Below are 23,587 nucleotides of genomic sequence, written 5' to 3' on the forward strand. Positions count from 1 at the left end.
TTATTTAATTTCTACCGCTCCAAAAAAAAAAAAAAAAAAACTTTTCCCAGCTTTAACAAACCGATTTTGTTTTTACCTTATCCATGACTCATGAATCAATAGAAGGAATCATGAATTTGACAGCCCATAAATAGAGACACTTGTCACTAAGAAATTTGGGCTTTGGACCACTACTCAAGCCCACATCATACTGTCCTCTAGTACACGCGTCTCATGCCAACTCTTCTTATTTCCACCGTTATCCTACTCACTCACTCAACTAACGTTTTCTTCAAAACTACAACAACCAAAAAAATGGCGGAAAACGGAGCCCCGATCATTCACAAACCCGAGGACAAATCTCACCTTCCTCCGAATCCTTTCTCTCCAATCATATCAAAGTTCACTGAAGTTCTCAGTTTACTATTTCCACCATCGCCGCCTGCCAAGGTTGAAACGGTGAGTAACGCCGCCGGAGATGCTGTTTCTCTCGGCAGTGAAGTGGCGGAGGATACGAAACCGGTTTCGGTTAGGTTTCCGGTTGCTCCGACGACGGATGGTGGTCCGTTGAAGCTTGAATCGGAAGAAATGGAGAAAGATACGAATCCGGCTGTTCTTTGGCAGGTATAATTAATTGATGTTAAATTAATTATCATCTATTTACTGTATATAAACCCTAGCTATGATATTTGATTATATTTTATAATTTAGAAAGGTAATTGTCAAAAAATTTCATATCAATCTCAAATTATTACATCATTATTATTTTAATGTTTATTTTTGAATTCACATGATCACATCTATAATGTGTTAGGAGAGGATTATTGACATTTTTAGTTTTATTTATTTAATTTTTTAAAAAGGATGTGAAATTGTGAATGATTACGTGGCCAACAGTTATCTTTTGAAAAGGATGTGAATGTGAATGATTAAAAGGTGCATCACCAACAGATTAACGCGTCTTATAATAGAATATTTTTCATGATTTTTATGAGTTCAACCAAATAGGTTGGTGTAAGTTATATGAAATGTAAGGACTTCATCTATGATGTTATGCTATAAATGAATTTGGCATTCAGTACGTGTGGCATATGTCTATGGTGTGGATAACTTTTTTGTGCTTGAAATATGTTCAATCATCATCTTATGCATATAGAGATAGATATGGATGCAATTATGTAAGATTGTTGTTTATATGTGCTACATGTGTTGTCTTTATTTGGGAATATAAGGTTTCTTTAAATTTCATATTGTTTTCTTAGTTGCGGCAAAGGCGAATTTAAAGCATGTCTTTGTGGGGTCGGACCCCACTATCTTGAAATACTTTTATACAATGTATAGTTCAAATTTATAACTATAGGACCCTATATATTTTTAAAATTTAGTTTTTTTTAGGTAAACAACCACCACTTGAGTACCACTTGAGTACCCTTAAACATGTCTTGGATTCGCCATTGTAGTTACCATATGTAGAATGTAAAGGATAAAACCGACCATTTGGCGGCCCCCACCGACCCTTCTCACGGTCAACATAGGAGAAGGTAAATCGCCTAACTCATGGTTAAAGTAACATATGGTTAAAGGAACATGTCTATCATCGTGTGGACGTTTTGTTGAAATGTAGCAGATTACATATAAAGAGCGTAACTATTTCAGTTATAAATCTAGGGCTTCTTAATTAAATTCAATTATTTTATATTGCAAATAAAAGTGATCCTTCTGTTATCGAACAAATTGGGATGTTGTAAAGGGTTGCATTTGCACAACCCATTTTGGGTTGAGTTTAATCTCAAAGGTGTCAAATATATAGAGAGTTTTTTTATTTACCGAGTTTAATCTCAAAGGTGCCTAAAGTCATTTAAAACACCTTAAACCCCATAGAGGCATATATGGTTATTACATTAATAGCTTATGTACTATTGTAGCAATGTTTTTTGCAATGATAACTTACATAACAATTACTTTTATAAAGGGGGTAAATGTTCATTGGTCATTAAGGCCAGTTCACCAGGTAATAAAATGACCCATTACCCAACTACTCAAAACCGCCCATCTTGCCATTGCTTGCATGTTGTACTAATTAAGTGGCCATTTGCATATTTTTCAAGATATCATTATGCATAAATACAAAGACATCTAGCTAATACGATGTTTCTGCACGATTTCGAACTTACAACTACAACTCCTTGAAGTGTGCCTCAAATACTTTCAAGTACCAAAGGGCCTTTGAGGCTTTGACCTAGCGGTATCGAGGAGCCCCTGACCTCGAGGTCATGGGTGTGAATCCTGTTTACTACATTATTCGTGTAAAATTATGTAGGGTGCGTGAGAATTTGCCTAAAAGAAATACTTTCAAATAATGACTAATTTAATATGTGACTAAATTTAGGTTTATGCAATTGGAGGATTTTTCATTATGAAATGGGCTTTGGCAAGATGGAAGGAGAGAAGGATAAATAAGAAGCCGTCAAATGAAGATTCACCAACACCACCAACCGCTGAAGACAATGAATAGGTGTATAAAACTATGTTAAATTGCAAGTAAATTGCTATATGGCACATCCACATACTCTTTTCTTTAGCATGTATTAACTCTGCTGAATATTGAAATTAAAAATTTGGTCATATGCTTTAGTTGGTACTTTTAAACTTCACCCTCTCTTTAGCAGACAAAAATGAACATAGGGAAGTCAAGATTCAGATTTCGGACAGTTCGTATAATTGTTTTAAAATTTTGAACGATCAAAACTCGAATCATTTGAATTGATCAAAACTCTAATCATTTGAATGGTGAAGCTTCTTCAATTCACAAAGTTCAAGATGTTTGGCACCAGCATTTCAAATCAGACTCGAATATCGAATTGTAATGCAAGATTGAGCTAAAATTTAATGGGCGATTAGTATCATGTACAGGTTTTAGTTGGTATTAACAGGCTATTGACTACGCAAAGAGCATATCAACCGAGATAACAATTTTATTTTTCATGAATTCTAATTAATCATTATAGTGCTTTTGCAGGCAAAGTAAAATAACAAAACCTGTTGGCTTGAACCAGCACATTTATATCACTTCATTAACCAACAAAATCAATAATGAAATTAGCCTATTTATACATCTCAGGTCATGAGTAAATCTATCAAGAATCTGTACACAAGTGCACCTAAGATTAAAAAGCAGCATCATCAAGAACATGAACTAGCTCGTTTGTTTGCAATGCAACAATGGTTGCACCACCCACTCGACCACATCCCAAAACCGTTATGGTCACTTACGACTCGACCAAACCCCTGCCCAACACTCCCCCTGTACATTCATCCTAGTATCAAACATAACTTAAAAAAATTCCCCCTTCTGATTTATAATATTAAACTTGAGAAGAAGCTCAGACTGTACAACACGTCTGATGTCAGCACCATACTACTAATACTCCTCAAAGGGCCCATACATTGGTCATTCAGGCTGAAAGTAACCATCATAAATAGATAGCCGATCAAACGCATCATAATTAGCCCTCAAACCTACAAATTGGCTCTCGAGTTGGGCACAACCAGCATCGGGCCACTTACACCCGTCTCGCGTCCGTTGCGGGCATAAATTTTCGCAAACGCGTAAAAGCGGGTTTCCGGGAACGTCATCTTGATTGGGGGTTAGGGTAACTGAGATGGACATATCCGTCTTTTCATCATACGAGTTCGGACTACCTCCTATTTTTCTTGTTGAAGGAGAAGATGTTATTTTCTCGGGTAAGTTAACTATGTTGTTTTCAATGTTGATTGTACAATCATCATTCCCTGATACGTGAATACTACACCCGAGAGATTGTATTGCTCGTTTTATAATATCGTTTTCCCTTTTGGCTTTTCTTGCTAAATTTACAGCTGAGCTGCTCACCTGCTTCTCGTTACGTATCTCGGCTTTCACTGCGTCCATTGTTGCAATCGCTTCTCGGGCTTTCTTTTCGGCCACGTCCTTCACCTATCAGCATTGCCAAAATTCAACATTTTGGATAAGCATTAAGCGAACACTTTATAGGGATTGCAAAAAGACATTCACAATCAAATAATTACCTTTTGAAGTTCAGAAATTTGCTCTACGAGATTCCTACATTGAGCTTCGACCTCCCCAGCTTGAGCTTCAGAAGGACATGACCAACGAAGATGAAATTGGGGCCACAATGTTGGGGCTAAAGCAGCAGCTGGTGGCAATAAAGGCCCATCATGTTTAGACGGGTCATAGAATAGGTTATAGTGCACATGAGAACTCCCCCCTGAAGCACGCATATCGTCCAAATACATCCACATACATCCACATGCTTCAGAAACGCCATATTGTTCCCTTTCCTTTTCACTGAATATAAGAAACAACTTGTCAAACTCGGTCATAACTCGATCAAACTGGGCCAAAACTCGGGATTACTCGAAAAATTGGACAAAACTCGGCCTAAACTCGAAAAATTAGTCAAAACTGTTCAAAAGTCAGTCAAAATTGGTCAAAGTCAAACTTGGTCAACATCCGAGTACTCCCCGAGCTGCCAGAGTACTCCCCCAAAGAGTCCAGACTGAGACCCATATATCTTTCACTACCCAATAAAGGTCGCAAAAAGACAGTTTTGAGTAAATTTTTGTCTTGAACAATATGAGCTGGCCCAACACTCTTTTTATCAGAACATTAATTTGTCATGAATTTGTTTTACTAAAATAACAACTTGATTCTTCAAAAATAAAAATAGATACAAACATAACCTGAATTGACACGGTTATGAGAAAATGAGTGGCATTTTACCTCCAGTATATACCATAATGTCATACTCACCTATTGCACAGGAAGTTCCCAAAACGACAAGAAAGCGTACAATCTAGAAAGTCAACTAAAAATGCCTGCAAGACCATAGTAAAGGTCAAGGACAGTAATTTAGAAACTCCACTGTTTTAGCAAAAAACATAAAAATAATCCATGAATTAAAATGCATACCGATGAAAACTCAAATGCGAACGGGTACATTCGCAATAATTGGGAGATGCAATCAACCCACTGTTCAACAAAAACATAAGCACACTCAATCAATATGTTTAAAGACATTCTTGAAGTCACATGTCACACGTTGAAATTTAAATGGCCGACCTGAAGAAATATTGGAGAATAATTATTCGAAGTTTGTGTCTGATTCTGAGAGGACATTGGAGATTGGGATGGGTATGATCCGGCTGGTTGTCGCATAGGTGACGATGGGAAGTTTGAGCTTGAGGATTGCCTCGGTAATTCCAAACCACTCCCGGATAAGCTTGGCATTCCAGCTCGATCTGAAAAAGGATGCCCAAACGCAAGCCAATCTTTTTCCACAAGAGCCTGCATCAAAATAGAGATCGGGATGCATTTTAGGTAATGTGACAAGGTTATTATTCACCTGTCGAAAATGAAAATGGAACATTTTATGGTATATATGATGTGGTAACTATTAGTGATGATATTTTCTATTAGATACCTGAAATCCCTTGATGGTGCGGTAATATGGATCAAGTAACAAACTTGCAAGGGCAACTAGCTGGGTTGTTCGGTCCCATCCATCACTGTATAACACAATTATTACATGTTACTGAAGAATATGATTTAAGAATTACAGATCAATCTCACAAAAGAAAGTCAGAAACATATAAAATAATAACTGAAAGTCATGCAACTAAACTGCATAAAGAACAGGGCGAGTACTCGGTAAAAAAATGTTCAAACTAGGCCAGAACTTTAAAAATCGATCATAATTCAGTCAAAACTCGGCCATAACTCGGGATTATACGGAAAACCAGTCAAAACTCGGTCAAAATCAGTCGAAGTCAAACTTGGTCAACATCCAAGTACTCCCCGAGTAGATGACTACATCAAAATGCTTAGTTCCTTTTAATGAAATAAGCAACCCAAGAAAAGATCACGAACTCAATTAAACAATTAAGTCAATCAAACTTTTAAATGATTTTTAGTTAATTTACTGGCGTCTTGACTGCCGCTTAGAGCCTAAATTGAATTCCAGACAGGATTTAAAACCCATGGAAATTTGATCCTACCATTTTCATGGCGTCTAAATTTTATTTTTTTAATTTTATTTTATTATCATTTTTATCTTTTTTTAATCTTTTCCTACTTATTGGCCGGAGGTCCACTCGGAAGCAATCTCTATATCCGTCGAATAGAGAGAGGGATGACTTTGAAAGTGTTTCACTCTGGGTGGAGAAATGACTTCTCTTTTATTCTCGGTTAGGGGAAAGATTGTCTACATCTCACCTCCCCATACACCACTCATGTGGTATTGGGCTTTGTTGTTGTTGTTGTTATTGATAAGCATAGACACAATGAAAAGTTAGTGATTAGAAGAGTACAAGATTATATCTACCTGCAATGAACAAGCACAGACGCTGACTCAATGGCAACACGAGCAGCAATCCAAGCGGACCCCGCCAGTACATTTTGGATGTGTATCAACCAACCACTGTCACCAAGCGTTGATACAGAAGCAGACATACTGCTGAGATTTCCTCCACCCCACGTCCATCCACCGTTTCTCTGTTGGAAATTTTTTTTATTATTTAAGATGTTTTAAAACCTTGATAAGGTAAAATCCTGAGGGGTAAAAGGGTCAATGGTATACCAAAAATGACGACATCCCATCAGATGATTTAGTTCCATGTGTATCCAAGTAGTCTCTCAAACGAACAAGACTCTCCCTCATGGCATGAATATTATCGATCCCAAAAAATACAATCTAAACACAAAAGCATGTGGAAATAATCATAGTTAACAACCCAAAACTGATTGGCTAACATGACAGAAGAACTAATTATTTAACTCAAACCTTTGACAGACCTCAGACTGAAAATAGTTAGAAGATGACTCTGAACCACCTCCCATTGCCCCATTTGCCAATGCATTTTTGCGGGGTCTGGCGTCAGCTATGTATAACTTCCTAGAAATAAAAAAATAAAAAATTCCTTTATATCAGACCAAATTTAAATCATAAACATTAGACAGTAAACTATTGATGCAGTGATAGAATAATACTCAACAGATGAATATGCAACGAGGAAGATACATATACATATATAGTTGAAACCATAACAACAATTAACTTTAAACATCTGATTAAAAACTATTACAAGAAAAATATAAACAAGAGAGTATGTATAGGCTTTACCTTCGGCCTCTTTTTCCACCAGAAAGTTGAGTACAGAGAGCACCAACCAGACTCTCGTCAGCATTACTGCATTGAAGTTATTATAAAACTTTTTCAAAACAAGAACTTTTAGACAGTACAAAGTGTCCTGATCGAAAAGAAAAAGTTAGCATTACCTCCTCATATTCATCATTAGACCAACTAATGGCTGAGACGATCGTGCAAGGACGGCTCCAGTGCCTATATATGATTTTAACAAATGCGGGTCCGTTAAAACCGAAATGTCAGCATTAAAATACTAAAAGATGATTGATACAAGTACACCATTTTTCTGTAGCAGATGCATACCAACTTCACTAAGGATACTATAAAGAAGTTAATCAGTATAATGAGAACAAATATCCAATACTTGGTTACTTACGTGTATCACACCATGTTATTGCAGGCAATCTACACCTTGCACGAAATTTACAAGCTTGTAGCACATCCTCATCTCTGAATATAAACAGAGTAAGTATTACAAACTTAATTGATAAGAGAAAAGAAGAATAAGTGTAACATGTCTCACCTTACGGCCTTAGGTAATAGCAAAGAAAAAGGGTAAGTTGGACACATGTCATAATTTGCATTAATATCACTAATCCTCCACCAGTTATTAGACACTGTGAATGAACCATCTTCGATAGAGCTTAATGATGCATTATGTGATTCCATGCCAAGAAGGCGCAAGTATTCATTCACTAGGCGCACTCTAGGACTCTTATTGCTGAATCTTGAAGGACCGGAAGAAAAAGCATACAAATCCCAGAGCCTTGCTGGCCTTGCATATCTTAGTAATGCCTCAAATACGGCCCGCCTCTGCGATCATAAATATAGATATAAATATTTACATAAAATCATCATGTGGGAAAGAAAGCTTATATATAATCCTACCCAATTGTATCAAGAATTTACCTGTTTAGTTTTAGGACGAAAAGCAAATATAATAATTCTCATATCTTTTCCTGCAAAACAAGCATTGCAAAGTTAGATTCTTAATTTACGTACATTTGACACCAACTACAAACTACATCCTATTATACCATTAGCTGCCACACGATATGATAACTACTCCAGAAGGATGTTCATTATAAAAGTTTTACCAAAAATGCATGCACACACACATGCATTTAGAATAAGATAAATAACCAAACTGTACAAAAATGCACATCACTAAGAAAAAACCAAAAGACGCCACAGTTATGTTATATAGGCATGCCAACTAGCAAGTCTCTAAACTAATCATCCTAAGCTATACATCACCAATACCATATTTACACATCCTCCTTCCATATAGGCATGCCAACTAGCAAGTCTCTAAACTATACTCGGGTAAAAGATAATAATTATATGAAGTCAAACAAACATGTTCCCCAAAATACCACATTACATGAATGGAAGGACTATTAGCATACCAATGACTTGAAGAAGCCTTCGCGTAGGAGTCTTCTCAGATTGCTTAGGGCCCGACTGCTGCTTTATTACCTATTTCCACGTAAAAAATTAAGGATGGATCAAAGTGTTTGTATATACATATATATAGCAGAGCATTCAAGAAGGAATCACTTTTTTGAGAAGGGGAGAAAAATACAAATTCATCATGGACAATCTTACGTTTATCAATCAAAATGTCAACAAATAATTACTTTTACCAGCAAATATCAACCATAACCAACTTCGCAAATAATATATTCACAGATGCATTTCTTTTGTAAGTCATAACATTAGTTGATGACTATTAATTTAATAATAAAGTGTTAACATTCATCATCATAAATGTTAGTTAACACTAACTATGCTGCATGTTAAATCATAACATTAGTTGGAAAATATTATTAGCTTTCCATTAATCATAATGAGAGTTAATAAACATTCACCGGGATGAATAATAACGATTTGAATCTAAATAATTCACATGTGCATTTTGTGATTTTAAATTTTGTATGAACATCAGAAAACATTTATATGTAGCTTGCTGCGTTTACATGTATAATAACCATGTAATTTAAAAGCTCTCTCGCAGTTCTCGTTATCTTGTTTGTTCTCGTTTGAACCTAACCCTATGTGCGTGTAGGGTTACAATTCAGTTGAATAAAAATCGGTAGTATGACATCATCTGATAACAAAGAGATTTGTGACAGGAAAACTGTGAAATCGCTGACATTTCCACCAAAGAATACATATTAAACGTTAAAGTAGCAAATCTGGAAGTTTGATATAGTGATAGCAGATTTCAACTTTAAGAACTAGTAACTTTGCTTAAAACGTTAGAGAAATAGAAGTGCTTAGAATGGTGATGTATTCAAAAACCTAACTTAAGTACATGCAGTGTGCAGTATCAGTTACTATATAACATGATAAAAATCCAGAACGATCAAGTCAAACCAGTCCAAAAGAAAAATTGGATGACTTACGATCTTATTATATCTTTCAATGGTAGCCAACGGAATAGTTCCAAGTGCAATAATATCCCTGGATCCTTCACTCTGAAAAGGAAAAACATAGATATAAAGAAGCATATTCAAAAACCATTATTTATTAAGAAAAGCCTTCTATAATTACGTATAATATTCAAATTCATTGGGCTTAAAAACTCTCGAACTGGATATGTATGATCAGTAACATATACCAATGCCATGTAAATAACTGAATACAAGAAAACAATGGTAAATGGACAACTTACCAAAAAAAGAAGACGGAAATTGGTCACAAACAAGGTACCAGCTTCATCAGTGTTAACAAGAACGCCATACCCCTAAAAAGCAAAGTAAGAAATTTTATAAGAGTAGTTCCTTAAAAAAAAAAAAAAAAAAAACAAGAGCAAGCAGATACAAGAAACTCGCATGAAGATGAATTGAAAAACGATGAACATAAAAGAAAAGTATGAAGTTCTACGAATTGAGAAAGTCGAATTTTCAGTATACCAGCCTAATAGCCTATCATATATTCTCAGTGTTTTTAATCAATCTATAGACATCAATTCAACCAACTATGACATTGACATGTTATGTTACAAATATTGCTAGTTTTCTACCAAAGATTATTAAGTATTAACACTGGTGAACATAAAGGTGCCCCTGGTGCCCTCAGCAGCCTGAATATCTCAGAAGATTAACTTATTTGTAAACTGTGCAGTAACTTTGTCATAATGTGACCTTATTCAATAGTAATACGTGATATTGGCAATTCTTTCGGCTTCGCAAGCCGCAACCGGATCATATATGATTAAGATTTAACCGAATGAACTCTACAAAACATAAAAAAAATTGACTAGGTTTTAAAAGATTAATATATTTACAGATCATGTTTTCTCACATTGTGCTAATATCCAGCCTAAATTTAAACTTTCCAAGAAGCTAATAACAGTAGTAAGCATACAAACTATAAATCATGGGTAAAGATATGCATATACAAAAACACAAATACTAATAATAGGTCAAATTCAAAGTATTAATATTACCTCAGCAATAACCTCTTCAGATTCGTATAAAAAATCAGATAAACCGTGAGGAACAGGCCTTGATACAGGCTGCTGTGAAATTCACATAAACAAAAGCAATTACAAAAAAACAAAGCAACAAATTTGTAATTAATAAAAAAATATATAAGCACAAATTGAATGTATAAACAAAAAACCCTAGGGTTACGGTTAGGGTTAGGGTTAGAATAGAAAGAAGAAGAAATTATATACCTCAATTTTGGTCCACTCAAGAGCGTCCCAACTTCCGGTGCCTTCAATCTTATCGGAATAACCGAGGCGGCTGTCGGTATCACGGAGGGAAGTTGTCCGTCGATTTCTCGGCATCGCCATCGACACGTCAAAACTCCGGCGGTGGTCAGAATAACGTGAAGAAGGAATATTGATTTTCGTACGAGTTTTGTTTTCTCATCTGTTTTTATTATGTTATTTATTTATATTTATATTTATATTTATATTTATATTTATATTTATATTTATATTTATATTTATTTATTTATTTATTTATTTATGGGAGGGATATATATATTTTTTTAGACAAATTTACGCTGTTGGTCCTACAAATTGTGTGAATGTTCTTAAACTTTTTTACTACTTGGTTGGTCACCATCTTTTGTAAAAGTTACGTGGTTGATCCTGACGTCCGTTAAAAAATCTGTTAAATTCAGTCATGTGTCATCTATGTGAGGGTGTTTTTGTCCTTATAATTTTAGTTATCTTCCATTTCGCTTTTCTTTTCTACTTCTCTTTCCTCTCCCCATTCTCATTCATCGATATCTTCATCTTCATTCCTAATTCACAAGCTCTAATCAAATTCATAAAATCTCAGTTCAAATTAAACTTCCAAACTAAATTCAAATCTCCAACCAATTCCAACAATTTGACTCTTCAAATAATACATTAACACCATATTTAGCATATCTTAATTTATGTGAGCCCTTTTGATTTGGTGACCTGTCTAGAAATCGACCCAAACTTTCAAAGAAACACCCATGAGATTTTTCAAATTTTTGTCTTAAGTTATTTAATCAATGATCCACAATTTCCCAATCTGAAACGAGTAGATATGGCGGTGGCTAAAAATTTTTGTGATGGTATTGATCTAACGGAGATATTCATTATGGAGACGATGAAAGTTACCGGTGGTGAAACCTTTCGTTGAGCAAAACAATATTGAACGGTGTTAATGAGAGTGGTCACAATAAAGAATAAAACATTGACAAAATTTCATTCCTCGTCCCTGAACTTTACATCAACTTTGACTCCCTGTCCTTTTTCTTTTTTTTGTACATCCCTCGTCTCTAATGTATCAAAAATCTACATCCCTCGTCCTCCCGTCTATTTTCTGTTTATTTTGCTGTTACCCTCCTATCACGTGCAGAGCATGTGGGTGTAAAAAGATCATTAAACTACAAGGACGATGAGCGTAATTATATCTTGAAGCGACTCGTCCTAATCCATCCGGACGAATACATTACATTTTTTATCCCAATTGATTAAGTGTACTTTATTAGTTCAAAATATTATGTACACCCTTACCCTTATATTTATTTTTATATCTATATATGTGTTTACATAATTAGTTACCACAATTGTTCGTGAATCGTCAGGAGTAGTCAAAGGGTAATTGGTTACATGAATATAGTTCCAAAGTTTTTGAGACTCAACATTACAGACTTTGCTTATCGTATCGAAATCATATAAAGATTAAGTTTAAATTTGGTCGAAAATTTCCGGGTCGTCACAGTACCTACCCGTTAAAGAAAATTCGTCCCGAAATTTGAGTGAGGTGGTCATGGCTAACAATAAAATGTTTTTATGACGAATATGAGTCGATAAATAGAGTTTTATCATCATTGAGTAATATGGATAAATCTATTCGATTATTCGAAGCGTACGAGTGAAGCTATCACAAAAGAGTGAATTGAAGAAATAAAGTATCGTCTTAACTTTTGACGTAGTCACTTTTGAATTTAGAAAAATAAGGTGCGTCTTAACTTTTGATGTCATCTCGGTTGAATTCCGGAATTCAAGGGATTTGAAGAAAATCTTCGTAATAAGATTTGATTCTACGGTAATTAAGGAATTTAGAATCCGCTTTAAATGCGATCATCTGTTTCGATTGCTCTGTTGGATATTTTACTATAAATCTACCCCTTTCATTTCCTTACGATTTTCACCTTCTATTCTTTCTCCTTTAATTCATACTTTGAATCATTCGTCAATATGCTCCATCCAGTTTTGGTTCTCGATATACTTCTAACTTTCATATCTGTCATTTTTCTTTTTCGCCTGCCGCAGGAAGAATCTATTTACTTCTACTATACTCTGGGTTTTATAGTGTTCTTAGTTCTCCCGTGTTTTTATATTGCTATATGCATCGACATATACGGTTTGTAATTTCTGTGTTGTTGGGTTTTATATCTTCCCTTATATTTCGATGTCCCTGCTTCTGTTTCCTATAATCATTGTCATCCACAGTTAATGTTTTCTCCTATTTATTGCGATTTATACCCCCATTTACACTTCAAAGCTTTTTGCTCTGTTTTCTCTTATATCCATTAAACACGTCAAGTAATAGTCCGGAATTTGTGGGTATGGAGTTTCGAATGAACATGACTAAGATCATAAGCAGAAAAAGAAAGGAAATAGCACGATTTGATTTGTCAAATTATCAGAATTCAAGAGAAAAGATAGAACTATCAAGAAATTATGTTCTTGATATATTTGTAGATTAGATAGAATGTAAGAGTCGTGTAACATTGCACATGGTGAAATTATAGTCTGTGAATCATCACATTTCATTAGAAACTCAGCATGACTTACTGTAATATAATCATGTTGATCAAGTGTCATTATATTATACTAACTCATGCATCAATTTCCAACACTACTTCAAAAACATTCATAATTTACATTCGAATTTTTCAGAATTTAAAAACTAAAACAGTTTCCTTTCTAATGTAATACAGATAAGGCGAAGAGATAGATAATATCGGACAAGAATATTTATGAAGATATCTTCAGAAATATCGAAGATATTTATGATGATATTTTGGAATTTCTAAGATCGAAGGTTGATGAAGAAAGATTTTCCACAAGATTTAATATGACTTCGGAGTAAGATATTTGCTGAAGATTTCAGCAGGAATCATTTGGATTCTTTGAAGGCAAGTTTAGTCTTTGTGATTTGTCCACGGCTTCTTTCATAGGTTCGCATAATCCGCTTTTCGGTACTAAATTTTCTATTGAGTGTTTCCAACCTTCCATTCTTTTTTATCAACTTTTGGCCGTTTAGACCATCTACAATTTTTGCTGTTCCCTCTGCATTTAATGCTACCATAACTGAATCGTCGGTTATCAATCCGAGGTGGTTTCAAGTGAGTTGTGTTTTTAGATGATTAAACATTAATGGTAATATGGTGAAATATAAAAGCTTCCCCGGTAACAATAAAAGAGTACGCGTATATATCAAGGGTATGATAAGGTTGTTTCGAACGAAAAGTCGAAGTTGTCTTGCTGGAGCTATGACAAAATTTGCTACTTTGAAAGGGATTATCAAGTTATTTTGGGTAATAATAACACTAAGGAATTAGCACAACTACGTGTTAAATGTTTACTCAGTTTCTGAGAGTTTTTCAGATGTAAAACTATATGCATCAATCTTTTCTTCCGTAGGTAAAGTGCGGTCGGTTCATCCTTTCGATTGAGGTGTTTTCAAGAATCATGAAAGATTTGAACGCAGATTGTAATCGTCAAGATACAAATGAGGTTTAAGATGAAATCAAGTGGAAAACTTGAAGAATTGTTTAGTTTTATATGTTATAATCAATATTTTAATTCATTTTAATTGTCCAATGTTGGTAGTCCTCAGTTGATAGTCCACAGTTAGCAATTCAATAATTCATATATAGTTTAATATATAATATTCGAATTAGTTAATACTTATCGTGACCCGTGTACATGTCTCAGACTCGATCACAACTCAAAGTATATATACTATTGTAGAATCAACCTCAATCCTGTATAGAGAACTCGATCATTACTGCATATAGAGTGTCTATGATTATTCCAAATAATATATATAGATGCGTCGATATGATATGTCAAAACCTTGTATACGTGTCCCGATATTTAAAGTGCATAAAATAAATAGCAGGAATTAAATGACGATAAATAAAGTGCGTAAAGTAAATAACAGAAATTAAATGACAATAAATAAAATTGCGAGAATTAAATTACGATAAAATAAATTGCGATAATTAAAATGTAATAAGGAATTAGCAGTTAGCTAGGAACAGTTAGCGTGGATTCTTATCAAAATTCTTCTCATAGTTAAATTGTTTGTTTCTAACAAATTTTATTTTTTGTCCAATGTTTTCTTCATTATGCCACTTGTTGGATTCTGATAGATCAAAATCCAAATATGAAATTGAATGAAAAGGGTTATTTTGCGGTGAACGGATACGTATATCGGTGGTTGTAAATAGGATAGTAAATGACTGTTGAATTAGATTTGAAAGAATGTATAGTGTACTTATTAATGTGAAATCTAAATATTCCTCGGGTATTACCTACCCGTTAAAATATTTTCACCATTAACAGTTTGTACGAAAGAATTTTTAATTACAGTCTTTATGAAAAAATATATATACATATATATTTTCTTCAGATGTAATCATGGATTTAATGAGTCAATATGATATTAAACTCATTTGATTTACCGTTAGAACAAGAATATATAATCTCTAAAACATTAGAGATTACATAATCGCCATGTCGAATGAAGATAAATGATGTGTAACATCCCGCCTTTTTCCATTTACTTTTCCGTTATACTAATTTAAACTCCGTTATATGTTTATAACATCTCCCGTTGATACGCGTTTTAAATTATCTCGTTTAGGTAATTCACGCACCCGATTCAAATTAGAGGGACTAAACTTGCCAAGAGGCCAAAGATTTAACTAGGTCAACTAGTCAAACCTTCAACCTCCTCCTCTCATTTCAACATCTCCATCTTTCTTCTACTCCCTTTTTCTCTCAAGAACACCAACAAGAATTCATCATCTAAATTCGGATTAGGAAGCTAGCAACAAAACAAATTACAAATTCGTGATCCTTGCATCTTCCTCTTCGATTCCATACCGATTTCATTACATTTGGGTAACTTCCTAAAATCATTAGATTTTGTGTTCTTTATGTTTTTAACTTATAAAAGTGTTAATTAGTGTCTATGGCTCAAGTCTAACATGATTATATGATTTATATGCTCGATCTCGTTGTTTTAGTGTAACTAGCATGAACTTGAATTTTGGTGTGTTGTTCTTGAATTTTGGATGATCATATGTTGTTAGATGTTAAAAGTTCATGTTCTAATTGTGTTCCTAGTATCACTAGCTTCAATTTGATGTGTAGATTGCTTTAGAAAAGTTCATGAACTTGATTTATGATTTTGGTGAATTTGGGTTAGGGTTTGATGAACTTGAAATGGACTTTTGATGCATTGAATACCATGGATTATTGTTGGTAAGTGTTTAGTTGGATTGTATGCTTGATTACCTTCGAAACGGCATATCATTCATGTAAATTGGTTGCCCGAATCATTGAATTGCATTTATGAACTTGTATGCGATTAATGTTGAGCATTAGATGCGGTTTTGGTTGTTATAATAGGTAGATTGATTGGTGAAATGTGTTTAGTTGTCTTCCTCGTCAAATTACCTTCCCAACGGTATAAAATACTTGACTTGATTGTTTGCGGATCATAAATTGTGTTTATTTGGTTTTTGGTTCGTGTACTTAGAAGCTTACTGCATCAGACTGGAATACCAATCTGGACGCCGTCCAGAAACTTGGACGCCGTCCTAGATTTCAAAGCTGGACGCCGTCCAGCTATTTGGACGCCGTCCAGCCTTCAAAGCTGGACGCCGTCCAGACAATCTGGACGCCGTCCAGACAATCTGGACGCCGTCCAGATACACTGGCAGCTTCTGTCTTCGTTGGTCATTTTACGAAAAATGTTTGCTATGCTATGGACCTCCGATTCACATGTAACTTGTTCTAACATGCTCATATATGATTAAAAACCTCAGAAAAATAGTTCGGGACCCGACCCGAACGTGTTGACTTTTTCGTTGACTTTGACCCGACCAAGTTGACTTTTAATCAAACTTAACCAATTGTTTGTGCAATCGTTCTAACATGCTTTTATACTTGTACCTTGCATGAAACATGACAATTTGATTCACATGCTATTATGATCGAGTCTTAACGAGCCATAGGACTAATTGAACATCTTTGACCAATCGTGACTATCGTTATTGATACAACCTATTTGTTTAGGTCAAGACTAGCATTGTTCTTTGCACACGTTTACTTGTTGAAGTACTTTACTACTCGTGCACTCAAGGTGAGATCATAGTCCCACTTTTACTCTTTTTGAACTTATATTTGGGATGAGAAAACATAAACATTTCTTTTACTAAGTGAACACAAGTACAGGAAAACAAACATTCTACATACGAGTTTAGAACGAAATCCTCAATTTGATTATCATTAGTTACACTTGAAGGGTGTAAGTGTAGGCGTGAACTTATGTTGTATGGCCATATGGGTTTGACAAACCCTCATCTCGGACGGTTCGCTACCGTCCACAGATGAAATATATTTTCGAGAAACAGTGTTGTTCTAGCACTATGAATGGGGTATCAACGGACGGAATGTTAAGCCTTGATAATTGGGTGCTCGTGAATATTAACTTTTAGAATGTATTACTATTTTATCTTTGATGTAAATCTTGTGGTTCGACTTACTTTTACTCACTTACTTACTTAAACCTATGATTTCACCAACGTTTTCGTTGACAGATTTCTATGTTTTTCTCAGGTCCTTGAACGTTTTGTGATACATGCTTCCGCTCATTATTTTGATACTTGCATTGGATGTCGAGTATATATGCATACATGGAGCGTCTTTTGGCTACTTTTAAATTATGTCGCATAAGTTTCATTTGTACTTATAACTTTGTAACGTAACTTGTGGTGGAACAATTCTTATAAACTTTGAACAATCTTTACATTTGAAATGAATGCGACGTATCTTTTGGTCAAACGTTGTTTTAAAGACTTATGACCACGTAACGGGACCTAAGTAGACGGCGCCGTCAATGACGATTTTGTCGGGTCGCTACAGATGGTATCAGAGCGTTGGTTGTAGGGATTTAGAGTTCATTGGTGTCAACCTCGAGTCATAGGGTACATTGGTGAGTCTAGACTACAACCGGCATATAGACTTGAGGTAGGAATTACTTGACTACTTGTGCATTTATACTCGAACGCTTCTACTCATATCTACTCTTAGTTCATCTTAATCTCACGTTGTTTAATTTGATTGACACGCCACCTTGACTATATGAAATGATGTCGAATGCACATATGAATCAGGGTAATATAATTTCCGGAATTATATTACGGTGACTCATATGAACGTTCCGACATTGTGGCATAAAGAATTTAAGGCGAGTCAAGGAAAATTTTCTCTCTATCTTTATTCCATATCACGGTTAGTATTATTTAGAATACTAACCAACGGTATTCTTTTGTTTTGAAGGAACAATGCCTCTTCGCCGTGCGCCACGCCGTGAAACTCCCGAACAAGCTCTACAACGCATGATAGCCACCGCCGTAGATGCGGCCATGGCCGGTCACTCATCCAACAACAATAATAATAACAACCACAACAACAACAACAACAATGGAGCCGGTAACTCAAACGAGGGATGCTCCTATAAAGCTTTCATGGGGTGCAAACCTCACACTTTCGATGGAACCGGAGGACCGGTTGCTCTCACTCGATGGTTTGAGCAAACGGAAGCCGTTTTTAGCATAAGCGGTTGTCGGGACCAAGACAAGGTCAAGTACTCCACTCACACTTTCTCCGGCGTCACTCTCACTTGGTGGAACACCTATGTACAATCGGTGGGTACCGATGAAGCCCACGCTCTCTCTTGGTCCGATTTGAAAGGAAAGATGATCACCGAATACTTTCCGCGTGAGGAAACCCGAAAACTCGAACAAGAGCTAAGAACTCTAAAAGCGGTCGGAAACGATCTCAAGGCCTATAATCAACGATTTTCTGAACTAGCCTTGATGTGCCCAAACCTTGTGAACCCCGAGTCTTTAAGGGTTGAACTTTACATGGATGGTCTTCCAAAGAGCATCAAACACGGAGTAATGTCATCCAAACCCCCTAATCATCAAGAAGCTTTGAACATGGCCCGCAAATTAATAGAGACGGTGGACGAAATCGTAGTACCGGCACCTAAAGCCGAGGACAAGTCGGGTAACAACAAAAGAAAATGGGAAGCCACTCCATCAAGCAGCTAAAACAACAATACCTTCACCAAAAAGCCTTTCAACAACGACGGCAAGAAAGGTTATGTCGGGACTCAACCTTTTTGCAACAAATGTCACAAGCACCACTCGGGTGAATGCGGCAAGCTAATTTGCCACCGGTGCCAAGGAGTTGGTCATAAGGCCAACAATTGCACAAGCGCCGCCCCCATCGCTCGAAAGGGGCCCAATCCTCCAAAAACGGTCACTTGTTACGAATGTGGCCAAACGGGCCATTATAGAAATGCATGCCCGAAGAGGAAAGATAACCCCAATACGCGCGGCCGAGCTTTCAACATCAACACCGAGGAAGCCCGAGATGATAATGAATTAGTCACGGGTACGTTTCTTCTCAACAACACTTATGTTACTTGTTTATTCGATTCGGGTGCCGATAAGAGTTTTGTATCCAAGACTTTGACTCATTCTTTTAATACTCCACCACGTCCACTAGATACCACTTATACCATTGAAGTGGCCAACGGAAAACTATTGAGTGCCGACACATATTACCGGGGGTGTACGTTAAACATTTTGGGTAATGAGTTTGAAATTGACTTGATACCTATGGAACTAGGGAGCTTCGATGTAATAATCGGTATGAATTGGCTAGCCAAAACGAAATCTCATATCCTTTGTGATCTTAACGCAATCCGAATCCCTATCGAGAATGGTGAACCTTTGATCGTCTATGGCAATAAGAGTTGCACCGGACTCAACCTCGTTTCGTGTATTAAAGTTAGAAAACTACTCCGTAAGGGTTGTTTTGCGATCCTTGCTCATGTCAAGAAAGTCGAGTCCGATGAGAAGCACATCGATGATGTGCCAATTATTAGTGACTATTCCGATGTATTTCCCGATGAATTGCCGGGACTTCCACCTCATCGACCGGTTGAATTCCAAATCGATCTTATTCCGGGAGCCGCACCCGTAGCACGTGCACCATATAGACTCGCTCCATCCGAAATGCAAGAATTGCAAAGTCAAATCCAAGAACTACTTGATCGTGGTTTTATCCAACCTAGCCATTCACCTTGGGGCGCTCCGATTTTGTTTGTTAAAAAGAAAGACGGATCCCTACGAATGTGCATTGACTATCGTGAACTAAAAAAATTGACGGTAAAGAACCGATATCCTCTTCCTCGCATCGATGACCTCTTTGATCAACTACAAGGGTCTTGTGTATATTCGAAAATCGATCTCCGCTCGGGTTATCATCAATTGAGGGTTAAGGGGGAAGATGTCTCCAAAACCGCTTTCCGAACTCGTTATGGTAGTTATGAATTCCTTGTCATGCCATTTGGTCTCACTAACGCACCGGCGGTGTTCATGGATCTTATGAACCGCGTGTGCAAATCATTTCTCGATAAATTCGTTATTGTGTTCATCGATGACATATTGATCTATTCTAAAAATGAAGAAGAGCACGAACAACATCTCCGACTTGTGCTTGAACTCTTGAGACAAGAACGACTTTATGCCAAATTCTCCAAGTGTGAATTTTGGTTGAAGGAAGTTCAATTTCTTGGTCATGTTGTAAGTGATCAAGGTATTAAAGTCGATCCCACGAAAATCGAAGCCATTAGTAAATGGGAGACTCCTACTACTCCTACTCACATTCGTCAATTCTTGGGTCTCGCCGGGTACTATCGTAGATTCATCGAAAACTTCTCTTTAGTTGCACGTCCTCTAACCGCATTAACTCACAAGGGAAAGAAATTCATTTGGGCGACCGAGCAAGAATCCGCGTTTCAAATATTGAAGACAAAGCTAACCACCGCTCCTATCTTGTCACTTCCCGAAGGCAATGATGATTTTGTTGTATATTGCGATGCCTCGAAACATGGTTTTGGGTGTGTATTGATGCAACGGAAGAAAGTCATTGCTTATGCCTCTCGACAACTCAAAATTCATGAACGAAACTACACGACGCATGATCTCGAACTCGGAGCCGTTGTCTTTGCACTTAAAATGTGGAGACACTATCTTTATGGAACCAAGAGTACTATCTTTACCGACCACAAAAGTCTCCAACACATTTTCGATCAAAAGCAACTAAACATGAGACAACGAAGGTGGATTGAAACCTTAAACGATTACAATTGCGAGCTTCGTTACCATCCCGGGAAGGCAAATGTAGTAGCCGATGCCTTAAGTCGAAAAGAAAGAGCGGTGCCTCTTCGTGTCCGAGCCTTAAACATCACCATCCACACAAACCTTAATAGCCAAATTAGGGTAGCCCAAGATGAGGCTCTCAAGGATGAAAACCTTTCACGCGAGCTCTTGAACATTCTCGTCTCTCGATTCGAAATTAGGGAGACCGGACTCCGATATTACGCCGGAAGGATTTGGGTGCCTAGTTATGGGGACCTACGAAGCCTTATTTTAGATGAAGCCCATAAGTCACGATACTCGATTCACCCCGGTGCCAATAAGATGTACCACGACCTTAAACAACTATATTGGTGGCTGAACATCAAAAGGGACGTAGCTACTTATGTTTCCAAGTGTTTGACATGTTCTAAAGTCAAAGCCGAACACCAAAGACCGTCCGGACTGCTTCAACAACCCGAGATCCCGCAATGGAAGTGGGAAAGGATAACGATGGATTTTATCACCAAGCTACCAAAAACGACGGGCGGTTATGATACCATTTGGGTTATTGTTGACCGTCTCACCAAATCCGCACACTTCCTTGCCATGAAAGAAACGGACAAAATGGAGAAACTCGCACAACTCTACATCAAAGAAATCGTAGCCCGACACGGTGTACCCTTATCGATTATCTTCGACCGAGATGGCCGTTTTGTTTCTATATTTTGGCGTACTTTGCAAGAAGCATTGGGAACGCGTTTAGACATGAGCACCGCATATCATCCTCAAACCGATGGACAAAGCGAACGTACAATTCAAACCTTAGAGGACATGCTACGAGCTTGCATTGTCGACTTTGGAAAAGCTTGGGATAAGCACTTGCCTCTCGCCGAATTCTCCTACAACAATAGTTATCACGCGAGTATTAACGCCGCACCATTCGAAGCATTATATGGCCGAAAATGTCGTTCTCCTCTTTGTTGGGCCGAAGTAGGCGACAAACAAATCACCAGTCCCGAACTTATTCATGAAACAACCGAGAAGATCGTTCAAATCCGAGATAGACTTAGGACGGCCCGGAGTCGTTAAAAGAGTTATACCGACAAACGATGCAACGACCTCGAATTTCAAGTCGGTGACCGAGTAATGTTAAAAGTCGCACCTTGGAAAGGTGTAATCCGCTTTGGGAAACGCGGGAAGCTAAATCCGCGGTATATTGGTTCTTTCGAAATCTTGGAGCGTGTTGGAACCGTTGCTTATTGTTTAGATCTTCCACCTCAACTGAGTTCCGTTCATCCTACTTTCCATGTATCTAACTTGAAAAAGTGTTTAGCCGAACCCGAACTCGTCATCCCTCTCGAGGAGCTTACTATCGATGACAAACTTCATTTTGTGGAGGAACCGGTTGAAATTGTGGACACCTCCGTCAAAACGTTAAAACAAAGCCGAATTCCAATTGTCAAGGTCCGTTGGAATGCCAAAAGGGGACCCGAGTTTACTTGGGAAAGACAAGATCAAATGCAAAGGAAGTATCCTCATCTATTCGTGAATTCGGAAACGCAAGGTCTCGAGGAAGAAACAACGACTACTACGCCTACTTAAATTTCGGGACGAAATTTCTTTTAAGGAGTAGGTAATGTAACATCCCGCCTTTTTCCATTTACTTTTACGTTATACTAATTTAAACTCTGTTATATGTTTATAACATCTCCCGTTGATACGCGTTTTAAATTATCTCGTTTAGGTAGTTCACGCACCCGATTCAAATTAGAGGGACTAAACTTGCCAAGAGGCCAAAGATTTGACTAGGTCAACTAGTCAAACCTTCAACCTCCTCCTCTCATTTCAACATCTCCATCTTTCTTCTACTCCCTTTTTCTCTCAAGAACACCAACAAGAATTCATCATCTAAATTCGGATTAGGAAGCTAGCAACAAAACAAATTACAAATTCGTGATCCTTGCATCTTCCTCTTCGATTCCATACCGATTTCATTACATTTGGTTAACTTCCTAAAATCACTAGATTTTGTGTTCTCTATGTTTTTAACTTATAAAAGTGTTAATTAGTGTCTATGGCTCAAGTCTAACATGATTATATGATTTATATGCTCGATCTCGTTGTTTTAGTGTAACTAGCATGAACTTGAATTTTGGTGTGTTGTTCTTGAATTTTGGATGATCATATGTTGTTAGATGTTAAAAGTTCATGTTCTAATTGTGTTCCTAGTATCACTAGCTTCAATTTGATGTGTAGGTTGCTTTAGAAAAGTTCATGAACTTGATTTATGATTTTGGTGAATTTGGGTTAGGGTTTGATGAACTTGAAATGGACTTTTGATGCATTGAATACCATGGATTATTGTTGGTAAGTGTTTAGTTGGATTGTATGCTTGATTACCTTCGAAACGGCATATCATTCATGTAAATTGGTTGCCCGAATCA

General features: G+C 36.7%; 2 protein-coding genes across 3 annotated transcripts; one reads left to right on the top strand and one right to left on the bottom strand.

Annotated features, from left to right (window-relative positions):
- Positions 1–281: 281 nt before the first annotated feature.
- On the top strand, positions 282–2,636 carry LOC139893709 (uncharacterized). Its single transcript, XM_071876884.1, has 2 exons — positions 282–603; positions 2,369–2,636. The coding sequence occupies exons 1-2, from the start codon at positions 295–297 to the stop codon at positions 2,492–2,494; spliced, it is 435 nt and encodes a 144-aa protein (XP_071732985.1). The 5' UTR covers positions 282–294; the 3' UTR covers positions 2,495–2,636.
- Positions 2,637–3,004: 368 nt separating this feature from the next.
- LOC139893710 (phosphatidylinositol-3-phosphatase myotubularin-1-like) lies at positions 3,005–11,053 on the bottom strand. 2 transcript variants are annotated; one of them, XM_071876886.1, is made up of 19 exons: positions 10,870–11,053; positions 10,639–10,707; positions 9,862–9,933; positions 9,593–9,664; positions 8,594–8,663; positions 8,094–8,143; positions 7,708–7,997; positions 7,561–7,634; positions 7,316–7,379; positions 7,161–7,226; positions 6,833–6,932; positions 6,618–6,731; positions 6,363–6,532; positions 5,463–5,547; positions 5,102–5,326; positions 4,952–5,011; positions 4,793–4,857; positions 4,048–4,327; positions 3,005–3,955 (listed from the first exon to the last, which is right to left on the bottom strand). In XM_071876886.1, exons 1-19 carry the CDS (start codon positions 10,987–10,989, stop codon positions 3,431–3,433), a joined length of 2,571 nt encoding a protein of 856 aa, XP_071732987.1. In that variant the 5' UTR covers positions 10,990–11,053; the 3' UTR covers positions 3,005–3,430. The 2 variants fall into 2 exon arrangements, with proteins under 2 accessions (XP_071732987.1, XP_071732986.1); XM_071876885.1 differs by having other exon boundaries at positions 10,639–10,710.
- Positions 11,054–23,587: the final 12,534 nt, after the last annotated feature.

The sequence above is a fragment of the Rutidosis leptorrhynchoides genome, chromosome 2 (genome assembly GCF_046630445.1).
Source record: "Rutidosis leptorrhynchoides isolate AG116_Rl617_1_P2 chromosome 2, CSIRO_AGI_Rlap_v1, whole genome shotgun sequence".
NCBI lineage: Eukaryota > Viridiplantae > Streptophyta > Magnoliopsida > Asterales > Asteraceae > Rutidosis > Rutidosis leptorrhynchoides.